This window comes from Balearica regulorum, chromosome 15, assembly GCF_011004875.1.
Source record: "Balearica regulorum gibbericeps isolate bBalReg1 chromosome 15, bBalReg1.pri, whole genome shotgun sequence".
In the NCBI taxonomy this organism is placed as follows: Eukaryota; Metazoa; Chordata; class Aves; order Gruiformes; family Gruidae; genus Balearica; species Balearica regulorum.
Genome location: NC_046198.1, coordinates 19,111,823 through 19,130,484, shown reverse-complemented (window position 1 = coordinate 19,130,484; position 18,662 = coordinate 19,111,823). Strand labels below are relative to the sequence as shown.

General features: G+C 36.1%; 1 protein-coding gene across 3 annotated transcripts in view; it reads right to left on the bottom strand.

Annotated features, from left to right (window-relative positions):
• ZC3H7A (zinc finger CCCH-type containing 7A) overlaps positions 1-18,662 on the bottom strand; it is a 29,983-nt gene that overhangs the window by 1,899 nt on the left and 9,422 nt on the right. For 2 of the 3 annotated variants that reach the window (XM_075767077.1, XM_075767076.1), the window contains exons 5-22: positions 18,353-18,511; positions 16,610-16,690; positions 16,482-16,523; positions 15,641-15,668; positions 14,834-15,120; positions 12,724-12,931; positions 11,697-11,761; positions 10,765-10,957; positions 8,909-9,070; positions 8,077-8,273; positions 7,742-7,839; positions 6,489-6,670; positions 4,329-4,405; positions 2,950-3,083; positions 2,481-2,586; positions 1,855-1,963; positions 872-1,005; positions 343-506 (exon numbers count right to left, since the gene is read on the bottom strand). In XM_075767077.1, coding sequence (XP_075623192.1) covers positions 343-506; positions 872-1,005; positions 1,855-1,963; positions 2,481-2,586; positions 2,950-3,083; positions 4,329-4,405; positions 6,489-6,670; positions 7,742-7,839; positions 8,077-8,273; positions 8,909-9,070; positions 10,765-10,957; positions 11,697-11,761; positions 12,724-12,931; positions 14,834-15,120; positions 15,641-15,668; positions 16,482-16,523; positions 16,610-16,690; positions 18,353-18,511 — 2,426 coding nt within the window. Of the gene's footprint in view, positions 1-342; positions 507-871; positions 1,022-1,854; positions 1,964-2,480; positions 2,587-2,949; positions 3,084-4,328; positions 4,406-6,488; positions 6,671-7,741; positions 7,840-8,076; positions 8,274-8,908; positions 9,071-10,764; positions 10,958-11,696; positions 11,762-12,723; positions 12,932-14,833; positions 15,121-15,640; positions 15,669-16,481; positions 16,524-16,609; positions 16,691-18,352; positions 18,512-18,662 lie in introns of all 3 variants that reach the window. The other variant, XR_012837821.1, reaches the window with a different exon arrangement.

The window sequence follows — 18,662 nt, the reverse complement described above, 5'->3', positions numbered from 1 at the left end:
CTGTCCAGCTAGGTACTGTTCTTGTGTTCCACAGGAATTAATACGCAGATGCTTAAGTCAACTTGTAGTAATACCAACAATATTTTGCGCAGCTGCAATGAACTTGCAACCCTTTAGTAACATCACACAAGGAACTAATTTGGTTCTGCAATTAGGCACTTTTGTCACTCCTTGAGTTCTAACGGTATGTGTCAAAATAGTTAATTACTTAATTTATTGTTGAAAGATGTATGCAAAACAAGAAATACTAGAAATATTGTCTGTCAAAACTAGTAACTGCCTTAATTATTTACACTATGACTGTAATTTTTCTGCATTTTTGACATCTTAAAAACCACATACCTATCACAAATGCTAAAATATCCAGTTGGAAAGCGATATTGCCAGCAGTTCTGATCATCCTCAGTGTGGAAAACCTTCTCTTTATGCTTTTCAGAAGAAATGTGACCCTGCCATTGCTTCTCACTATTACAGTTCTTCCCACACATCCAACAGTGAAAATCCACCTGTTTTACAGGGAATTTGAAAACAAAACATTGAGAATTCAATACCGTAAGCACAGAATTGCTCCTAATACATTTTGAATGTTTTATGTTGTACTGTAAATTGTTGTTTACCTAAACAGTTATAGTTATTTAAACAATCAACTGAAATTTATGATCTCCACTGGCTTTAGATGATTCAGAAGAACTAACTGCTTTAAAGTGTCAGTTAAAGTTTGCATTTAGTGTTGCTATGATCTAAGGAAGCACCAAGAAAATAAGGACAACAATGTATGTTACTGACTGAGGGGCAGGGGGAAGAAGAGGAAAACCACAAAACAACAAAAAAAACCATGTTTGAATTTAGAATTATACCTATGATTACTTACTGTAACTTCAGCATAGTCAGTTGGCATGTGAATTTGCTTCCCGTTTTCTTTGTTTGCCTGAACAGCTGTATCATCTCCTTTTTCTGTTTTTTGACTTTTTAGCCATATGTCATACAACTGCTCCAAGTCTTGAACTAATGAGAGCAGAAGCTAAAATAAGTAATTAGCAATTAAGGCACGAGTTTGAGAATACTAGATAAATGACTCAGTTTGCAAACATAATTCAGTCCCCACCTATTGTAAGAAGAAAAAAGGAAGGACACAAAGTAGACAGTTACACAGTTTAGAAATAAGAGCCAAGAGCAGTATGAATCTCTGGCTACTTACCAAGACCCATTTCGGCCTATCTAGGGGAAAGCAAGGTGTTACACATTTCTGAACAGGCACTCAAAGTATAGATAACAACCGTGCCGTAGTGTATCAATATCTGAATTTCAAAGTACTAATGTAATGTGTGCTACAGCTTTTGGTAAATTTAGCCTACTTTCTTGCAGACCGCGATATTATCATTTATGTAATTTATTACTTCCAATTTTTGATTATTTCTCCCCAGTAACACTCTAATGGGATAACAAGTCAACAACAGAAAATGAATAGTAATTCCCAGTAAATACACTGGGGTGGGTGGGGAAATTCTTCTGCAATTAGTTTGTCTCCATACATGATCAACACAATCCTAGTGTGTGCGCACAGCAACCAAACAATATTGCTGCATGGATCAATATACTATTTCTAAGACATCTAAAAAAACTGATACAAATTACTGTCAAAAAACACATCAAACAACAAATATACAATATAGCTTTTTTTTTAATACTGTTTTTGAATACCCAGTCTGAGCTTATTCAAATTTTTACAAAAGGCACCTGCAAGGTGTACAATAAAGGACAGTTAAAGAAAATGGATTAAAAAATAATTGAGGAACAAGAATGAAAAGCAGAACAGTTAGATTTACAACATGTTAGATTTAGTCTTCTACTTACTGCTGTTCTCCTTCATATAGGTCCACATCTCTCTTTCCTCAGGACTGTGAGCAAATGAGCAGTTTCCATCATACTGACATTTCTTGCCTGAAGCAATATGATTGCACAACTGGAACGTGAATTAAAAAAATATCCGTATGAATATAAAGTAACAGAGATGCTAATAGAAAATGTGGAGTTTTTTCAGTCTTGGCTAGTGTTTCCCCTCCCAATCAGACATAAGTAACACAGGAAAAATAAAATCATGTTTCTTTTATTTAAAAACTCATATATTGTAGTTAGAAAAAGCAAACTGCTGGAACTACATGTACTATGACTGTTTTTTGCATCCTAGCAGATTACCAGACCACAGATACGCTTAAACTATTTCTGAAATATTTACTGGAAATAGTAAGAATTTCATTAAATCACTTAAAAAGTTACTAACTTCCACTGATGAGAAAGGGCTTCAGTAGTAACATGTGAAGTCAGTGCTTTTCTAAGGCTGAACTCTGTAGAAACACTATAAACATATTCCCACCAACTCCCATAGGAATTTCTGTAGTACCGACGAAACCAGCTCAATGACTAGTATTTTCCAGTTACCATATTTTCTTAACGAAAACATTAGTTTTAGGTTAACGTACATCAAATTGCAGAGGCACTTGTTTCTTTGCAGGAAGAGGACGAATGGTCATCCACTTCTTACGTTCATTAGACATTACTAGCACCACACGGCGATCTTTGGTCCATCTAAAAAAAAGATGCATTCAATGAAAGAAAATACTATTTCAAAAAGACACACTGCCTACGCAGAAGCAGACCCAGGAAAGCACAAAAAGGTTCTTTATAAAGCTTTCACCATATATTTAAGATCTAACTAAATTCTACTGAAACTTTACCATAACTAATAACTAAAAAAACCCCAAACAAAACAGCCACCAAAGTGTTTCTCATTACCAGTTATTAACATACTACAAAGAAACGACTGTGTTCTGCTTCAATTTTTTTTTTTAATTCCTTGCAGACTCTTTCCTAAGCTGTAACAAAGTTTCCCAAGAGAGGTTTTAAATGGCTGACAAAACAGTAACTTTTTCACTGTTTGGTCTTACTTACGGGTGTCTTGCCTTTGCACTACAGTATTTTTTGTTTCTGTCTGGTTCGTTAACTTGACCATTTCTCCAGCACTGACCACAAACAAACTTCATCTTCAAATTAAGTGATCCATATTTCATTTGGTTCCCAAGGATCTGAAGCCAAAAAAATAACAACAATAATAAAAGGTATTTTGTATCTGCAAAAAAATCCACACATAATTATGAATTACCCCCTACAACAAAAGTTCACAACATGTGTCCAGAAGCAGACGTTACACTGGATGCCTTGTAATAGTTTAGCTTCTAATTTCAAACTAGACATTTCTTAACAGATGCATTTTTGTTTAACTTATTTCTGATTTAGGTACATGTACCCAGAAGTTGTGATAATATACAGAAATGCACTGACAGCAGCTCTGAGGAGAAGGACTTAGGGGTTTCAGCGGATGAGAAGCTCAACACGGGCCGGCAATGTGCGCTTGCAGCCCAGAAAGCCAACAGTGTCCTGGGCTGCATCCCCAGCAGCGTGACCAGCAGGTCGAGGGAGGGGATCCTCCCCCTCTACTCTGCTCTGGTGAGACCCCCCCTGGAGTACTGCATCCGGCTCTGGGGGAGAAGAAGGACATGGACTTGTTGGAGCGAGTCCAGGGCAGGGCCACGAAGATGATCTGAGGGCTGGAGCACCTCTGCGATGGAGACAGGCTGAGAGAGTTGGGGTTGTTCAGCCTGGAGAAGGGAAGGCTCTGGGGAGACCTTAGAGCCCCTTCCAGTCCCTAAAGGGGCTCCAGGAAAGCTGGAGAGGGACTGGTGACAAGGGCAGGGAGTGACAGGCCAAGGGGGAATGGCCTGAAGCTGGAAGAGGGGAGATGGAGATGGGATGGGAGGCAGAAATTCTTCCCTGTGAGGGTGCTGAGGCCCTGGCACAGGGTGCCCAGAGAAGCTGTGGCTGCCCCTGGCTCCCTGGCAGTGTTCAAGGCCAGGTTGGATGGGGCTTTGGGCAACCTGGGCTAGTGGAGGGTGTCCCTGCCCATGGCAGGGGGTTGGCACTAGATGGGCTTTAAGGTCCCTTCCAACCCAAACCATTCTAGGATTCCATAAACTCAACACATAAGAGTCCTACATATTGAAAAGACGATTGCCCTATGGCAGCTGACTTTGAAATTATATTTAGGTTTTGTGTTCTGACTATGACAGATTAAGCAAAGCAAAAAAGGAATTACATAGAAGCAAAGCAGGCATTTTAGTGTAAGTGGAGCAAGCCAAAGAAAGCCTACAGTGAAAGAAGAGAGCATTAAAAAACTAATTTCTAAAACAAGCTACATTATACACAGACATAAAAAAAAAAAATTATCACCAAAGTCACTGTGGAATTAGTTTATTGGAAAAACAAAAAATTACTTGTGATCCATGTGCACTAGCTTCCATGTTCTGCCAGTATTTCTTTGATTCTTGAACAATAGTATCATGTGAAATACCTGTAAAGGAAGGGAAAAAGTTCTTGAGCACTTATGACTGTTGTAGAATTAGAGATGCTCAAACTGGAATGCTACTGAAGCCCCAAAGCTTTTATCTATTTTTGTTTTTATACATTGTACACATATACGCACAACTCATGTGCGGGTATGGATATACATTTACATCCGTCCATCCATACACACACATACATATCTACACACTTAAGAATCTCATGAGGGCCTCCAAAACACAAACATTGTTTATATCATCATATTGAAAAGCAAAGATTAAAGTTTTTTAAATTACAGATTGATCAAATAAATTAAGGTGCATCTTTGAGTATTTATTTAGACATAATGTACTAAACCTCTAATAACAATCTAATTAGAAAAGCTACATTGTATTATGGACCACAGAAAAACTGTCCAAAAGTGCAAGCTAACAAACACTAGACTGCCCCTGCCTTCTTCACAAAGATTTTAAATAAGCCCTGTTAATTAGATTTTGTTTCAGAAAAAGAAAAAACCAAACCCAAAACATTCTTATAAATACTTTGGCTAAGGTTCCTATCAGAGCTGTACAGTGTTCACACATACTGTAACATTTACTGCTCTAATTCCACACATATACAGACTGTCATCTGCATTTGGATTTGAGGGTTGGTAAAATGTTTCTTTCCTGAGGTAGCATTCCTTTACTTCCCATACTTTACATTTAGAAAAGCAACCTCATTCAAAGAGCAGAGGCTGAGTTTTAACTGACTTTGGCAAAGCACGGAGGCAGCATGAACACATCATAAAATAAAAAATGTGTCTTCTGTGTCAAATCAAGTTTCTGGGAGAACCCAACTCTTACTTCAAAATAGAAATTACAGTGTAAGTATTTGCTATCTTTGACTTTGTAGGGGCAGCTAGTAAGAAAATAACTGTTTTACTTTCACACAGAAACTTCTAGAGGCTCATCCCAGGAGAGACAAAACAGGAAATCAGCAAAGAAAGAGCAATCTCTTGTCTCCATTGGACTGACTTCCTCCGCATTTTCAGGTCAGTATGACATCTTGTGTCAGAATCTAGATAGAATGCTGAAGCAATGAGGAGACTCTTCTTCAAAGAAGGGATGGGTGAGGATAAATCACAGACATAAAGCGGCAAAAATGTCAGAAACACTGTAATACATTGGGATTGCCACATTTCCCCTTTTCCTCCATGTATCACAATGATCCAACACGATTACTTAATACATAAAGTACTACTGTCATACTGAGCAAGGTAGGAAGAATGAGCAACTGTTATGTGGTGCAAATCATTTACTGCTAATAGTTCAATTGCTTTTTTTTTTTTTTTTTTTTTTAAACAAGTCATGGAAAGTTTGCAACTCATGACCAAGGAATGGACTGTAAGCACAAAGACATGTCATTCAAAAGCTATCAGCTAGAAATGTAGTAGTAAAATTTGTTATCCTCAAAGAAGCCAACAAAACCAAGATCAACAAAAAGCAGCCTAAGTGTCCTGTGTAAGCAAGAAAGAACAGAAAAATAGTTAGGTTTTATCAGTACATACACTAATGAGAGAGAGAAGCGTGCACTGGAAAGATGTATTTTCTGGCTCACTACATAAGAACATCAGAATGCCACTAAGCTAAAAGAAAGGTTAAACGGTGGAAAAACATAATTCTTGTACAAGGTGATGGAGAGAAACAATGGCATAAATAAAATATTTCAAGTTTTTCTTTCAATGCTCTGTAAAAAAGAAATTTGATCAAGATCTCTGAAACTTGGAAAGTTTAAAAATAAAAACAAATCTAGTTTGACCTGGATTTAATATCTGCTCAAGACTTCAAGTTTTATTTAACGAAGAAAAAAAAATCTGATCACAATGAGCAGTTTTGACTGGTTTTACTATAAAAAACTTGTTAATTTTCAATATTTAGTAGCCTACTCAATACTCTTCATCATATTTACATTGCGGTTTATTGAATATGCTGTATGAAAGACTCTGGCAAAGTGAATGCACTGATCCCAAGTTACTAATTTCAGAAGTGAGCTGAGACAAGGAAGAAGTGGCATTACAATTAAGAGTAAAGCGAGCATTTTACCAAACATACCTGTTTCCTTTTGCATTATCCAGACTTTAAGCTCTACCAGACTGTGAGCATAAAAGCATTTATCCTCTCGTAAGCAGCCATAATGCACCTCATGTCTGCACAGGTCAAGCTGACACCGAACTTGAAAAGGGCGAATTTTGGAATATTTCACCATAGTTTCTCGCAAAATGTGGACAAGGCACCTGTTTTGAAAACAGTCAACTTTAGATATTCCTTACAATTACTTTGTTCATGTGTGGAAAAACACGTAAAATAACCATCCCTCATCTCAGCTTAATTAAATGTCTTTTTAACACTTTTGACTTGAAATCAGAAAGCCAAAAGAAGTTTCCCAAAGGAAGTAGCATCTAATTATTATTTTTAGGCTGAGCAAACCAAGATCACAAAAGAGTACTCTTGTGAAATCCGGAGGTTCCTCTTCTGCAAAGCATTGCTGAATTCAATCCAACTGGATCACTGGTTTCCAAGAGGGAAAGCATATCATCTCCACTTTCAAGTATATATCCTGATCTAATTACAAACACAAGTACTTATTCTTTTGTAGAGCACCATTCAAGAAAGAGTTGATGCATCACAGTAACAGTGTAGCTCTTATAGCTGTAGTGTTTCCTCAATATAAGGGAGTACAAACAAGGCAATTAAAGTGCTCCCACTTACATTTTTGTACGATGGAAACATTAAGTCTATTAATTCTCCAAAACTTATTTAACACTATTACCACTATGAATTCTCTGTTAACTTTCAAAGAATAATTAAAGACACTTTCCTCACAGTAATTTTTATCAACTGCATTAATAAGGACTACGGTCTATTTCAGACACCGTAATTAAGGTAAACAAGTTCCTAACTGACGGAGTTAAATCTGCAGCACAATAAGCAAAACAGACCAAAGATTGAGCAAACTTCTGAATTCCTATATTAATTTAACATCACGCATCTATTTACATCAATGCAGCTCAGCAGGTAGATAAACCATTAACAAACTGACACCAAAACCAGTAAGATTCAAACATGAGGGCCGATACCACTAATTTTGAATGCATTGATAAAAAAAAAATAGTTCATTTTCAATTTAGTTACATGAGGCAATCCTTGTTCAGTAAGTTTGTCTTATCAATACCGCCAAAGCGTAACAGTGAGTTAGCAAGGAAGAGAAGTTAATCAACAGGTAAGAAATAAAAGTCAATATTAAAAAATGCACTGAAAACTTTGCTTTTAGTTTTAAACTTAAAGAGATGGTATTTCAGACATACTTGTTATCTTCAAAGTCATGCATAGCAGGGTGAGAACAAGAAGATGAGTTATCCTTGTTCCTTTTGCTTATTATTCTGGGTTTGTGATCAAAACATTTCTGGAATACAAAAACAGATAATTACAGAGTATGTATTTTATACATTTCAGAAATATATATTACCTTAAAGGTTTCAACAGAGTCTTCAACTAGTCTCTAATCTAAAGCTAGCCAGATTATTACTGAAGATGCATTTCAAATTTTACAAAATAGTCATGCATGAACCAAAGTATTTCTTTCCAGGTAATTTTATTACGTATTTCAATTTTTGTTCTGTCATTAGAAATAAAGCAGCACCTCACAAAGAAACATAAATAATCCATGATGTTCCTGAAGAAGTCGGGACACAGTCAAGCTGATCTTTCCATTTCCTCCAAAGAGAGCTTCTCGACTAAAGGCTCCTTTGCGCTCCAGTGTCCACACATCTATCTCCTCTTGGCAATACGCAAACGTGCAATGACCTGGATATCTGCATTCCTCTTCAGCAGCAACATCTAATATGACAACATTGAATATGATATTGCTTCTACACAACTTTTATTGCAAGTTCATCTTAAAACTTTGACTATCTCCATTTAAAATGTTTTTAATAAAGAAGCTACATCTGTTGTAAATGTGTCACTTAAGTCCAGCAGACAGACGCAAAACCTTACGCCAAATGACTTGCTGAAAATGTAAAACTACTCAGAAAGGCTGATGCACGCCTCCACCAACTATCCTTTTCGAGTCCAAGGCAACAATGCTGAGTACCCAGAATACCCTTCGCTTAAATATAGCAGTTAATTAATCCACGAGTCATCTTGCTTACATCGTAAGCAGAGCTTCATATTTCAAAAGTCTAACAAGAATGCTTTTTTATTGTGGGTTTTTTATTTTTAATATCCCAGCACTCAGAGTTATTCATGATGAAGAACAGTATAGAAGTACAGTGCATGTTCTCTAACTAATGACATTAATGGTCAAAACATGGCTCTCCTTACAGCCTTTGAAAATATAAACAACCCAGTGAACTTCCTTTTTCACCTCTCAAGAGCAAGCATAAAAATTCATTCCATACTTCACTGTGGAAAAGCTAAACTATACTAGTTTTGAGTGTAAGCATTAATATTTTACTATCTATAACACGTACCTTTACATATATAATACGGTCCCACATACTGTGTCTTTGTTGGTCTTGGACGTATTTTTTTCCATGATTTATCGTCTGAGTTTTTTATTCTGCCGATTAGAATATCCTTCTTACATTTATGTTCTAAACTGGGATGGTAGGCATAATCCAATAATTTAGGACCTGAAATAATCACAGAAAATTTCTTATATTTGCATAAATTGAAGCATACTTTCAACATTTCCATACCAGACTGGCACATAGCCCAAAAGCAAAGTACGTGAACACACTGTATAGAATTCCTACTTGCACCAGCAACTCTGAAGAAACAAAAGTCATTAATGGCCATGTTGAGCAGAATAGAAAAAGCCCGAATACTTACAAAAGGACCAGTTTCGGTGAGAAAAAAAAACACAAGTTATTTGCAGAGGGATGCTGTGTTACAACCTTAAGATTACTTTGGGACAGCAGCAAATTGCTGTGTTTTTTCAAATTCCAAAGTATATGTTTCCATAACTCCAATTTAAAACTTATATTGCTTATTTACAGTAAGTGACTGCAGATGAATTCCAAGGATCAGTAAATGGCCCTCTCAACCTTCAACTTTTATTGTAATAGCACAGTTACTATGTTCAGAGACAAAACACGCTAGGTGAGAAGTACACGTGTGCCAACAATATAAATGCCAATCCCAGAACTCTGTGATTTTGGAAACAAAAATATGCCTAGCTTTAAACTCTAGGATGATACTAAAGCGAAGATCACATTACCACCAAAAGGAAGAAACAGGGGTGAGAGTCTGACGACAAGCAACGCTCAGTGAATTTTGCCAATTAAAGGACTACAAAAACAAGGGCATGAACCAGTTTCCCTGGACAAGAAGCTGGCGGAACAGTACAATTTCAGAAGTAGGTAGTAAAAGCAGGAGACACTTAAAGGCTTCAATACAGATGCAAAGAAACAGAGGCAATAGATGCTTTGACACAAAAAAGTGAAGCTAGGAACATGCTAAGTACTTCCCCCAGTATTTTATATCTCCTGCTTTTAACAGAATATGTTCTATGGTTTCTCAAACATCCCTTTATGGATTTTTCTTGTAAAAATAATTTTAAACTAATATAAAAGATCTTAAAACTACAATAGTCATCCCCTAAATGTCTCAATACAATTCTTTACTAGTATATCAATGACACCTATAACTTGAAACACAATGCTATTTTTAAGATTAGTTTTAACAAAAGCTATTGCCTCTAGACTATGGCTCTGTTTAACAGCAACAGCTCACACCTAAAAGATTAGTTATATTAAAGCCCAATAATGGTTAAGATCCTTTGAGTCAATACAGTGGAGTTAATTATTACTAAGGTTTGGAAGCCTCAGGATTATGATTTAGAATTAGTTTGAAAGAACAATAAAACAGATGGGATGTGAAGGTTACCAGGTACTTTGAACTGCAGTTCAATTCCCCATGGCCAATCAGAGAGAGTATTGCAAGTTTGTTTTTTTTTTTTAGTCTTGAGCAAAGGTGTCATTCTTCAGAGTACCCTGGGGGTTGGGAGGAAAGTGAATACAGAACGTGAATGACCTTACACAGTAAACCTACAGGTTGAGGAAAGCATGTGGTGATTGATGTCAGTTTTAGGAATCAAGAATCTATTAGGACAAGAAATAAAGACAAGAAGAAAGAAGAAAAAATAGTTGTTGAAACATTTTACCAGTTCCTTAATCATAAGATCGTACTACATCTGCAAAGAGCAAGTCAGGATTAACACTGTTATAGAAGCCAACGGTATTTTAACTTACGAACGTTAAAATTTAAAATGTACGCTTTTTTATTTTTTTAAAAATCAACTCAATTGAGTCCAAAAGCCCCTTACCTTTTTTGACAAAACATAACTGGCAGGCCTGTCTTAGCTCATGCGTGCCTTCTAATGGATTTCGTCCCGCAAGTGCTGAAGATACAGGTATATTAGCAGTTGCACTGCTAAAAACATTTGAAAAGTCATTTCTAGTTTGGCCTGTAATTCCCATGTAATTTTCGGACCCAAACAAACTACTAGGCCCATTTATCTGTTGGAAGGAAGCATATTTTACTTGATCCATATAAATGAAGTTATCTACAATTAAAATTTAACCTTCTGAAATTATTCTTTAAAGCATAAGAAGGACTACACACACACACAAATCATAATACAAACTTAACCACAGGTCTAAGAAAGGGACATGGAGATTTTACAAAAGCCATATACCCAGCACAGACTAAGCAGGTAACAAGGCCGAATCACATACAGCACTTGCCAAGCTAATTATCACCCCATCGTGGCTCATGAGGATGCAATCCTTCATGCCACCCTTCTCTACATAATCAATGTCTAACACCATGATTGAAAATACACTGCATGACTAGAATACAGAGACCAGAGATTCTCAGACACAAGGCGATCTCTGCTCAGTTCCTCTATTAGGACAGTTCTCCAGGATTCCTAACAGAATTCCTAAGATTCTTCTCTCTTAGGTTAGTTATTTTACACTTCCACAGTATTTTACGGCACATTCCCAATAACGGAATAGTGGCTATGGCAGTAGTCAAAGTTTGCATGTATAAAACAACTTTTGTAAATTTTTTCTTGTGTTCAATTAGATCCTCTGAGCTACTGAACAACTGTTTTCCAAACCAGAATCATATTTAATGGTAAAAGTGCTATTTTTTTAAAAATACAAACTTCCACTGTAAACATTAAGATCTATGTTAAGCCTTCAAGGCATTAACATTTGAACTGATGTGAAAGAAAACATGAAAAATACTTACAAACAATGGGGAATTACTGCTGCTAAGTGTTGGTGTTCCATCCCTAGAAGCTGAACTTGAGAGGTCTAAAGGAATAAAAAGAAGTTTTAATTATTTCAGTTCCCTGAAACACCCTATGGAAGAAGTTAATTATGATTCCTGAGAAGTATCAAAGGTTTGGGTTTTTTGACAAACACTAAAGGTTTTTTGTTTGCTATGATTTTTTTTTCAATTATGTAAAAGCCCCTTGTAAACATCTGGGCTGAAAAATTGCTACGTAATCATCTTCAATATAACCATCTGATTAACATCAGCGGTAGCTTCACAGGCATATCCTGTAGCAACACGAATGTACTTGTGCAGTACAAAAAGGGTAGCTAGATAAGCCATATCTGTCTATCAAAAATGAGGAGATGAAAGAGGTTTAAGAGGATTCTTCTATTTCTAATTTTATTTTGTAAACATGGCTTAGTTTTAAAGAAAACATGCTCCTGTAACATTGGTAACGAGAGACAAAACTTTATCTTTTCTAGCTCACTGGCTATTTATATCGTGCTATTTCAAATACCTGATTTCAGTACATAATTATAGTCCCTAGAGTTTGAATCCAAACATGTAATACTGGTATCTTTTCAGAATACACAGTTATATTAGCCTTTTAGAATTCCTGTTTATTGCCAAATCATCAGAAATGGTTTAAGATGTAAGAACGCCTTTGTTTTTAACAAAAAAAACCCAAAGGTTTGAAGGAACATGGTTCCTTCTTTATACTTATTCATCCAAAACAAATAACTTATGCAATAAATGCAGAAAAAATGAACAGAAGGAGCTTGGAGACCCCAAGTAAACAAAAGCTTTATTTATAAATTCTTGTTTACAACCAACACCGATTATCACTACTCTCAAAAATTGTGAGCACAGACCAAATGTTATGTGTTAAATACTACTGAATTGTTGTGAAAACTCATTTGTTAAAAATAGAAGCCAGTTGCCTCATGCACAACTCACTCTTATCATGAAAGGTTAAATATTAAGACTCATTTCTCACCTCTTTTTGGGTCACTGATCGAAAAGGTGCTTAATGGTGAACAAAAATTTTCCAGTGAAGAAGCCAAAGGCTGTGAAAAGATTTCTGAAAGAGAAGGTGAAGGAACAAATCCTGCACTAACTGGCAGCGTCCCCAATAAAGAGGCAGAGAAAGGTACACTAGAAGCTACACTTCCGGCAGGAATGGGTCCTCTGGCTCCTGTAGCTTGCTGGAAAAAAATAAATTTAAAAAAATTTACGCAACAAAAAAATACCCTCTCAAGACTACACTGTGCAATAGTATTTCTTTCAGTAAAGTTCTTGCAAAGTTTTTATCTACCTACTGAAAAACAACAATAAAAGGTACACTACAGTACTACAGTACTGTACAGAGCTACAGTACACTTAGAGAACTACAGTAATCAAACCCTGAACAATGCCATAATGCAAGGAATTATCCATGACTCCACCACTTTAAAGGTTCAGTTAGTTGAAGTTTATTAACTTATTAACATATTTGTATTTTTTTATCAATCAGATCAGAGCTATATTTCCAAATTATGTTAATAAGAGAATAGGAAAGAGTAGGAAGAATTGGAAATCTACATGACTTTTTCTAAATAAAGAGAACTCGATTCAAATTGCAGTGTAGTAAAGAGTTAACTTTGAAATACATCCTCAGATACAATCAAACAATACCATCCTCTGCACAGGCCAGATCACCTCCCCCCCGCCCTGGAAAATAACATATCCTCCTGCACACCTTTGTTAAGGGCATTACCAAGTGGGAGAGTTTCCCTCCCTCCCTCCCTCCCTCCTCCCTGTCACCCCAAGAAGCTCCCCCCTTGTCTGCAGGCTGACCAAATTGGTCTGCACAGAGTTTGGCCAAGGTGAAATTCCCTCTGTTCCCCAAGTTGTTAGCCTACAACTCACTCAAGATTCTACACTACATGAGACTGCAGTCTATCTTGGTAGATTGTACTTCCTCCTGGCTTTCACTATGACAAACTTAGAATAGAATAGACTAGACTATTTCAGTGGGAAGGGATCTACAATGAACATCTAGTCCAACTGCCTGACCAATCCAGGCAACTTCCTAGGATCTCTTAAAAATAATGACTTTTTGCATTCCTGAAATACATTCTACAAAACACAGTGCATAAACCAGAAAATTAGAAGCCCAAGCGTTTTTGATTTACAGATTCACAACTGCACCCACAGCTGAACGAGGAGTTCAATTCACAACTAATGGAAGAATTAAATATGCCACGGTCTCATTTAACATTGCAATACTAAGGGCTCCAAATGAATGGCAGGGCCACAGCAGAGAGCCAGTAACCTTGCTAGTAAGTTCAGACATCTCTGTTCATCAATCACAGCTCTCATTTTGACTAACAGTCGAGGAACTCTCTATGCTTCATAGTCTGTTCTAGCTCTGGAATGGTGGTGTAATTAAGACCAACTCTTCATGCGCCTAAATCTCTCTAATAATCTCTTCTAAAAAACAGAAAAAGTTAGACTCACGATGGGCTAATTATTTCTGGTTATCCAAGAGGTGGATCTTGACAAAGCTCTGATTGCAGAGATACTAGTGAATGTACTAGGAGACCACAGTGCAAGTACTACTGTCCTGAAAAGCTATTAGCGTAAGTTTAACTACAGTTTCTACAGCTATACTGCGTGTTTTCTCCAACACGCTCTCACATTCCAAAAGAGTGTATTCGAGTGGAAAAAAAATAATCCAAAAAACAAACCACACCAGCCCAGACTTCAAATGTCTACTTTGCTATTCATAGTACTTCCTTGAAGTACTATCCCTCCCACTGTGGTAGTATTGATAGTAGTATAACAGTATTTCTGAAGTATTATCTCTCCCCCAGCAACCTCACTCAGGTTTTCCAACACACAATACCAATATAATTGTCCTTGGAGCTCTGCTGGGTCCTGGTATCTTTACAGCCACATTTGCAAGAATCTGCACCTCAGAAAATCAACCCGACCATGCACAAATGCAGCTCAACATATCTAGCAAAGTTAACTCGCATTTCACTACCAGGCCACTTGATAACAATACAAGATCCCACTTGTAAGGACAGTCTTTTAAGAAAGAAAACAAACAAACAAAATCTTACCATTACACTTTCATCTGGATCAGGCACAGAATCAAGCAATTCATCAAGTTCTTCCCCAATAATTATATCTCCATCTCCACAATCTAAACATGCTTCCGACATAGAGAAAGAAACATTCCCTCCATTTGCCAACACTGCAGAAGGCAAAGAAACCTTTTCCACTTGAAGAGGCATAACAGAAGATAAAGATACAGAAGGTACAGCTGCTGATGACACTTTAGACACCTCAGAAACAAAGTTTGATGACGAAGTAGCAGAAACCATCTCTTGCTTCTGGTCAGATAAATCTGAAACAGGTAAGATGGGAATGACTGGAACTTTTGTTCAAAGATGTAAAAACATCTTGCATAACTTTTACTCTGACAATGTGGGGGATGAGGGAGCGGAGAAACATGAAGAATGTTTATGTAAAACCACATTAAATGTTTTCAGCTTCCGCTAACTTCCAATTCATGTGTACTTACATCTTAGCCTTTATATATTACTCAAAGTAAAAAAAAAAAAAAAAAAAATTATAGATCTGATACTTTACTAAATCTTTGTCATATTCTCCCCTCCCTATTTCTCCAAGTTAAAGAGAACAGTATGAGACAATCATACGGCTACAGGAGCAGTTACAAGCATAACAAGTTGACGAGACTGAAAGGAAATTTGTTCAGCCACTTAAATATGTAGTTCTAGAAATAAACAGATCAGACTTTTTACCATGGATCTTTCAAATGACAAGATGAACTTTCTTAAGAAATTTCATAACAAATATATGGCATATCTAGCTTCCTAGCATCAATATTGCAACACAAGACGCACCTGATTCAATATCTTCTACAGAAGAATTCTGTAAGTGAGAAAGAAATACCTCTCAGTATTTTGCACAAGAGCCATTACAATTTTCAAATACATATTTACAGACTAAGAACATAAGTCCTCAAATCTAGGTTTTATAAAATTGGAAATGTATGAAGTCTAATGGAATTTAAACGTCAAATAATTTTTTGGATAAAGCATCCATTTGCAGACTGAAATCCACTCACGGTATCACTAAAAACCTGCAACCAACCAACAAAAAAATGAGAGGGATACTTCAGGGAATGAAAGAGTAAATAGTATCTTAAATGAGCTGTCCCTACGTTTCATCGTTCACTTACAGCTAAATTGTCTATATTCGTGTGGAAAAAAGTCTGTAAGCTAAAGACGAACTCCTCTTTATTACTGCTATTCAGATAAATTACAAATAGCAAGATAATTGCAAGTTCAGCTGCTAGTAAAGGTCGAATTTGGACAAATGCATAAAAGAGATTTTATCCCAGCACCTTTCACTTCAATAATTGTCAACAAAATAAATAGATAAGCACATTGACTATGCCCTTGCCTCAAGACATGAAAACTAAATACATTCGCTGCACTGGATTCAATGTTTTAGCTAACATTTACTCTGCAAGGATAACTTGAATGATAATCTTCTGTCCTAGTCTGCTATAAATACATAGCAAAACTGAACACAAAGATGAACAGAACCCTAAAGTCCAAAATAACAGCATCTTATATAAAATGTCAATTGCACAATTTTTACTTCATCATCATGAAATTATGAAACAATTATTCCCTGTAGTTTAAAGTCAGCTTGCGCTTGGAACATGTAAAACCTTACCTGACTTGATACATCGCTAGAAACTGAATTTGAGGAGGGTGGCTGCAATGAAAAGATACCTTCATTAAATACAAAATTGCTAGCAAGACAGGGAAACCTCAATGTAAAATGTTCAAATAAAATCTTACCTTTGCTCTTACGTATGCTTTCCTTATTTTTAACCCTAGTTTTTGAGCTAGTTCTTGGGTAAGCTTAATCACACTTTCATCCTAAAAGACATAAATAAAATTTCATAATTTACATGTACTGTCATCCAGTCAAAACATCCGTTTACATCTCAGTCTATATTCTGCAAGATCCCCATATGCAGAATGCATCTTTATTCTTTCATAAATATATGGGACTGCAAGCATATGCCGAAAAATACAGCTGCCCTTCAAACAAAATTACTCCAATATTTGGCATTTTTTAAAAAGCCAGCATTTTAAAATAGACAGCATCCCTCTCTTCCATTTATTTGAATTAAAATAATGTAAAGATTTTTCCGACACCAGAGAAGTTCAGAGAAGTGGGGATTTTTGTGGGTGGGTATTTTTTGTTTGTTTATTTGGGGAGGGTGTTTGGCTTTAGAGGGGATGGGTTTTTTTGTTGATTTGTTTTTACACAAATTGATGGCCACGTTTCTGATTACCATAATGTCAGCTACTACATAACACTGTTGACAATTTAATGAGAACTCCATATTTGGCAGTAATTGCATCAAACAACTAGAAAAGTTGAGTTAAAAACCTGGTCATATTTCACTCTGTCTTATAGTTATAACTATCCATTTATATTACTTTAAGATACACTTTTCAGAATGTATTCTACAGGTAGAAAAAGCTATTTATAAAACTTATACAAAGGCATATAAACCTTAAGCGAAAACATTCAGATCTAGAGGTGCAAAGCGATGATCCAAAGTCCAAAGTTACACATTCAGATAAACTGCTGTGTCTTTGGAAACACAATCGAAACCTTTTCTGTATCAAGAGGTAAACCTACGCTCAAGTTTGTCTAGCCATCTCACTGTAATTTTGATGTAGAAAGGTGAAAAAAATGCAACTCGCTATTCTGTCCTGTGATCAGTCTATTTTGAGCAAAGCATGTAAAGTTTTCATCAGCACTTCAATTCAAATCAGGAATGCATTTCTGAAGTGAATCTCTTAATCATTCTCTCACTGCATTTTAGTTTGCATTATGAAGTGTCTCAGAGCCAAATTAGATTTGCTTTGGATGAAACTAAATCAAAAGTGTACTTGATGCACTCCATCTCTTTAAAAAAAAACCAAAACAAAACCAAAACAAAACAAACAAAAAAACCCCCCAAACCCTAACCAACCATGGAAATCAGATCCTCAGGACCAGCATTTCAGTCTACAGATCCTTTCCTATCATATTGCAAACTGCTTGCTAATACAGATATAGTCTAAGATTAGAGGTGCATAGTAAGTGATTCAGATGGAGGACAAAGCACAGATAAGAATGTTACTAAATGCTTGGAAAGCTAAAATACAGTTAACAAAAGAAGCAATATTGTATAATTATGGGTGTTTTTTCTCTTTAAATCCTGAGTATACTTCTGACCGTAGAGAATTTTAAATAATTAATTCCGTGGTTCTAGCGTTTACTGCAAACATTTACGGCACTTCCTTTTACTGAAAGTTAACACAACAAACTGAACTTGAAGACCGTAATCTCTGCTATCAGTCTTCACAACAAAAAATAATTCTCAGAGGAATAAAAAAAAATATTATTAGAAAATATTATTAGAAAAACCCAATATATTAGAAAAACCCAAACCAACCAAAAAACCTCCCATGGTCTTGATGTAAATATACATTTTCTGTATTAAATCTTTAAAAATAATCATCAATACATAATTTACTTACCTGTGGCACAGCAAGAGAACATTTTGCTACAGCATCATAAGCCTTCTTGTATCTTCCCAGTTCGTTCAAAGCTTTTGCTTTCCGATAGAGAGCTCTGAAATTGTTTTCATTCAATCTTAATGCTATCTCACAGTCTTCTAGAACTTTTTCATGCAATCCCTACAAGGAGAAAAAAAGAAAAAAAGGCTCTAGCCAGAACTATTTTCATTGAAATACCACATTTAAACTGTATTAGATGAAGGTACTGAAACGCTATAAAACATTCACCAAGGCCACTGCACGCTTGAGTTTTGCTAAGTCATCAATTTAT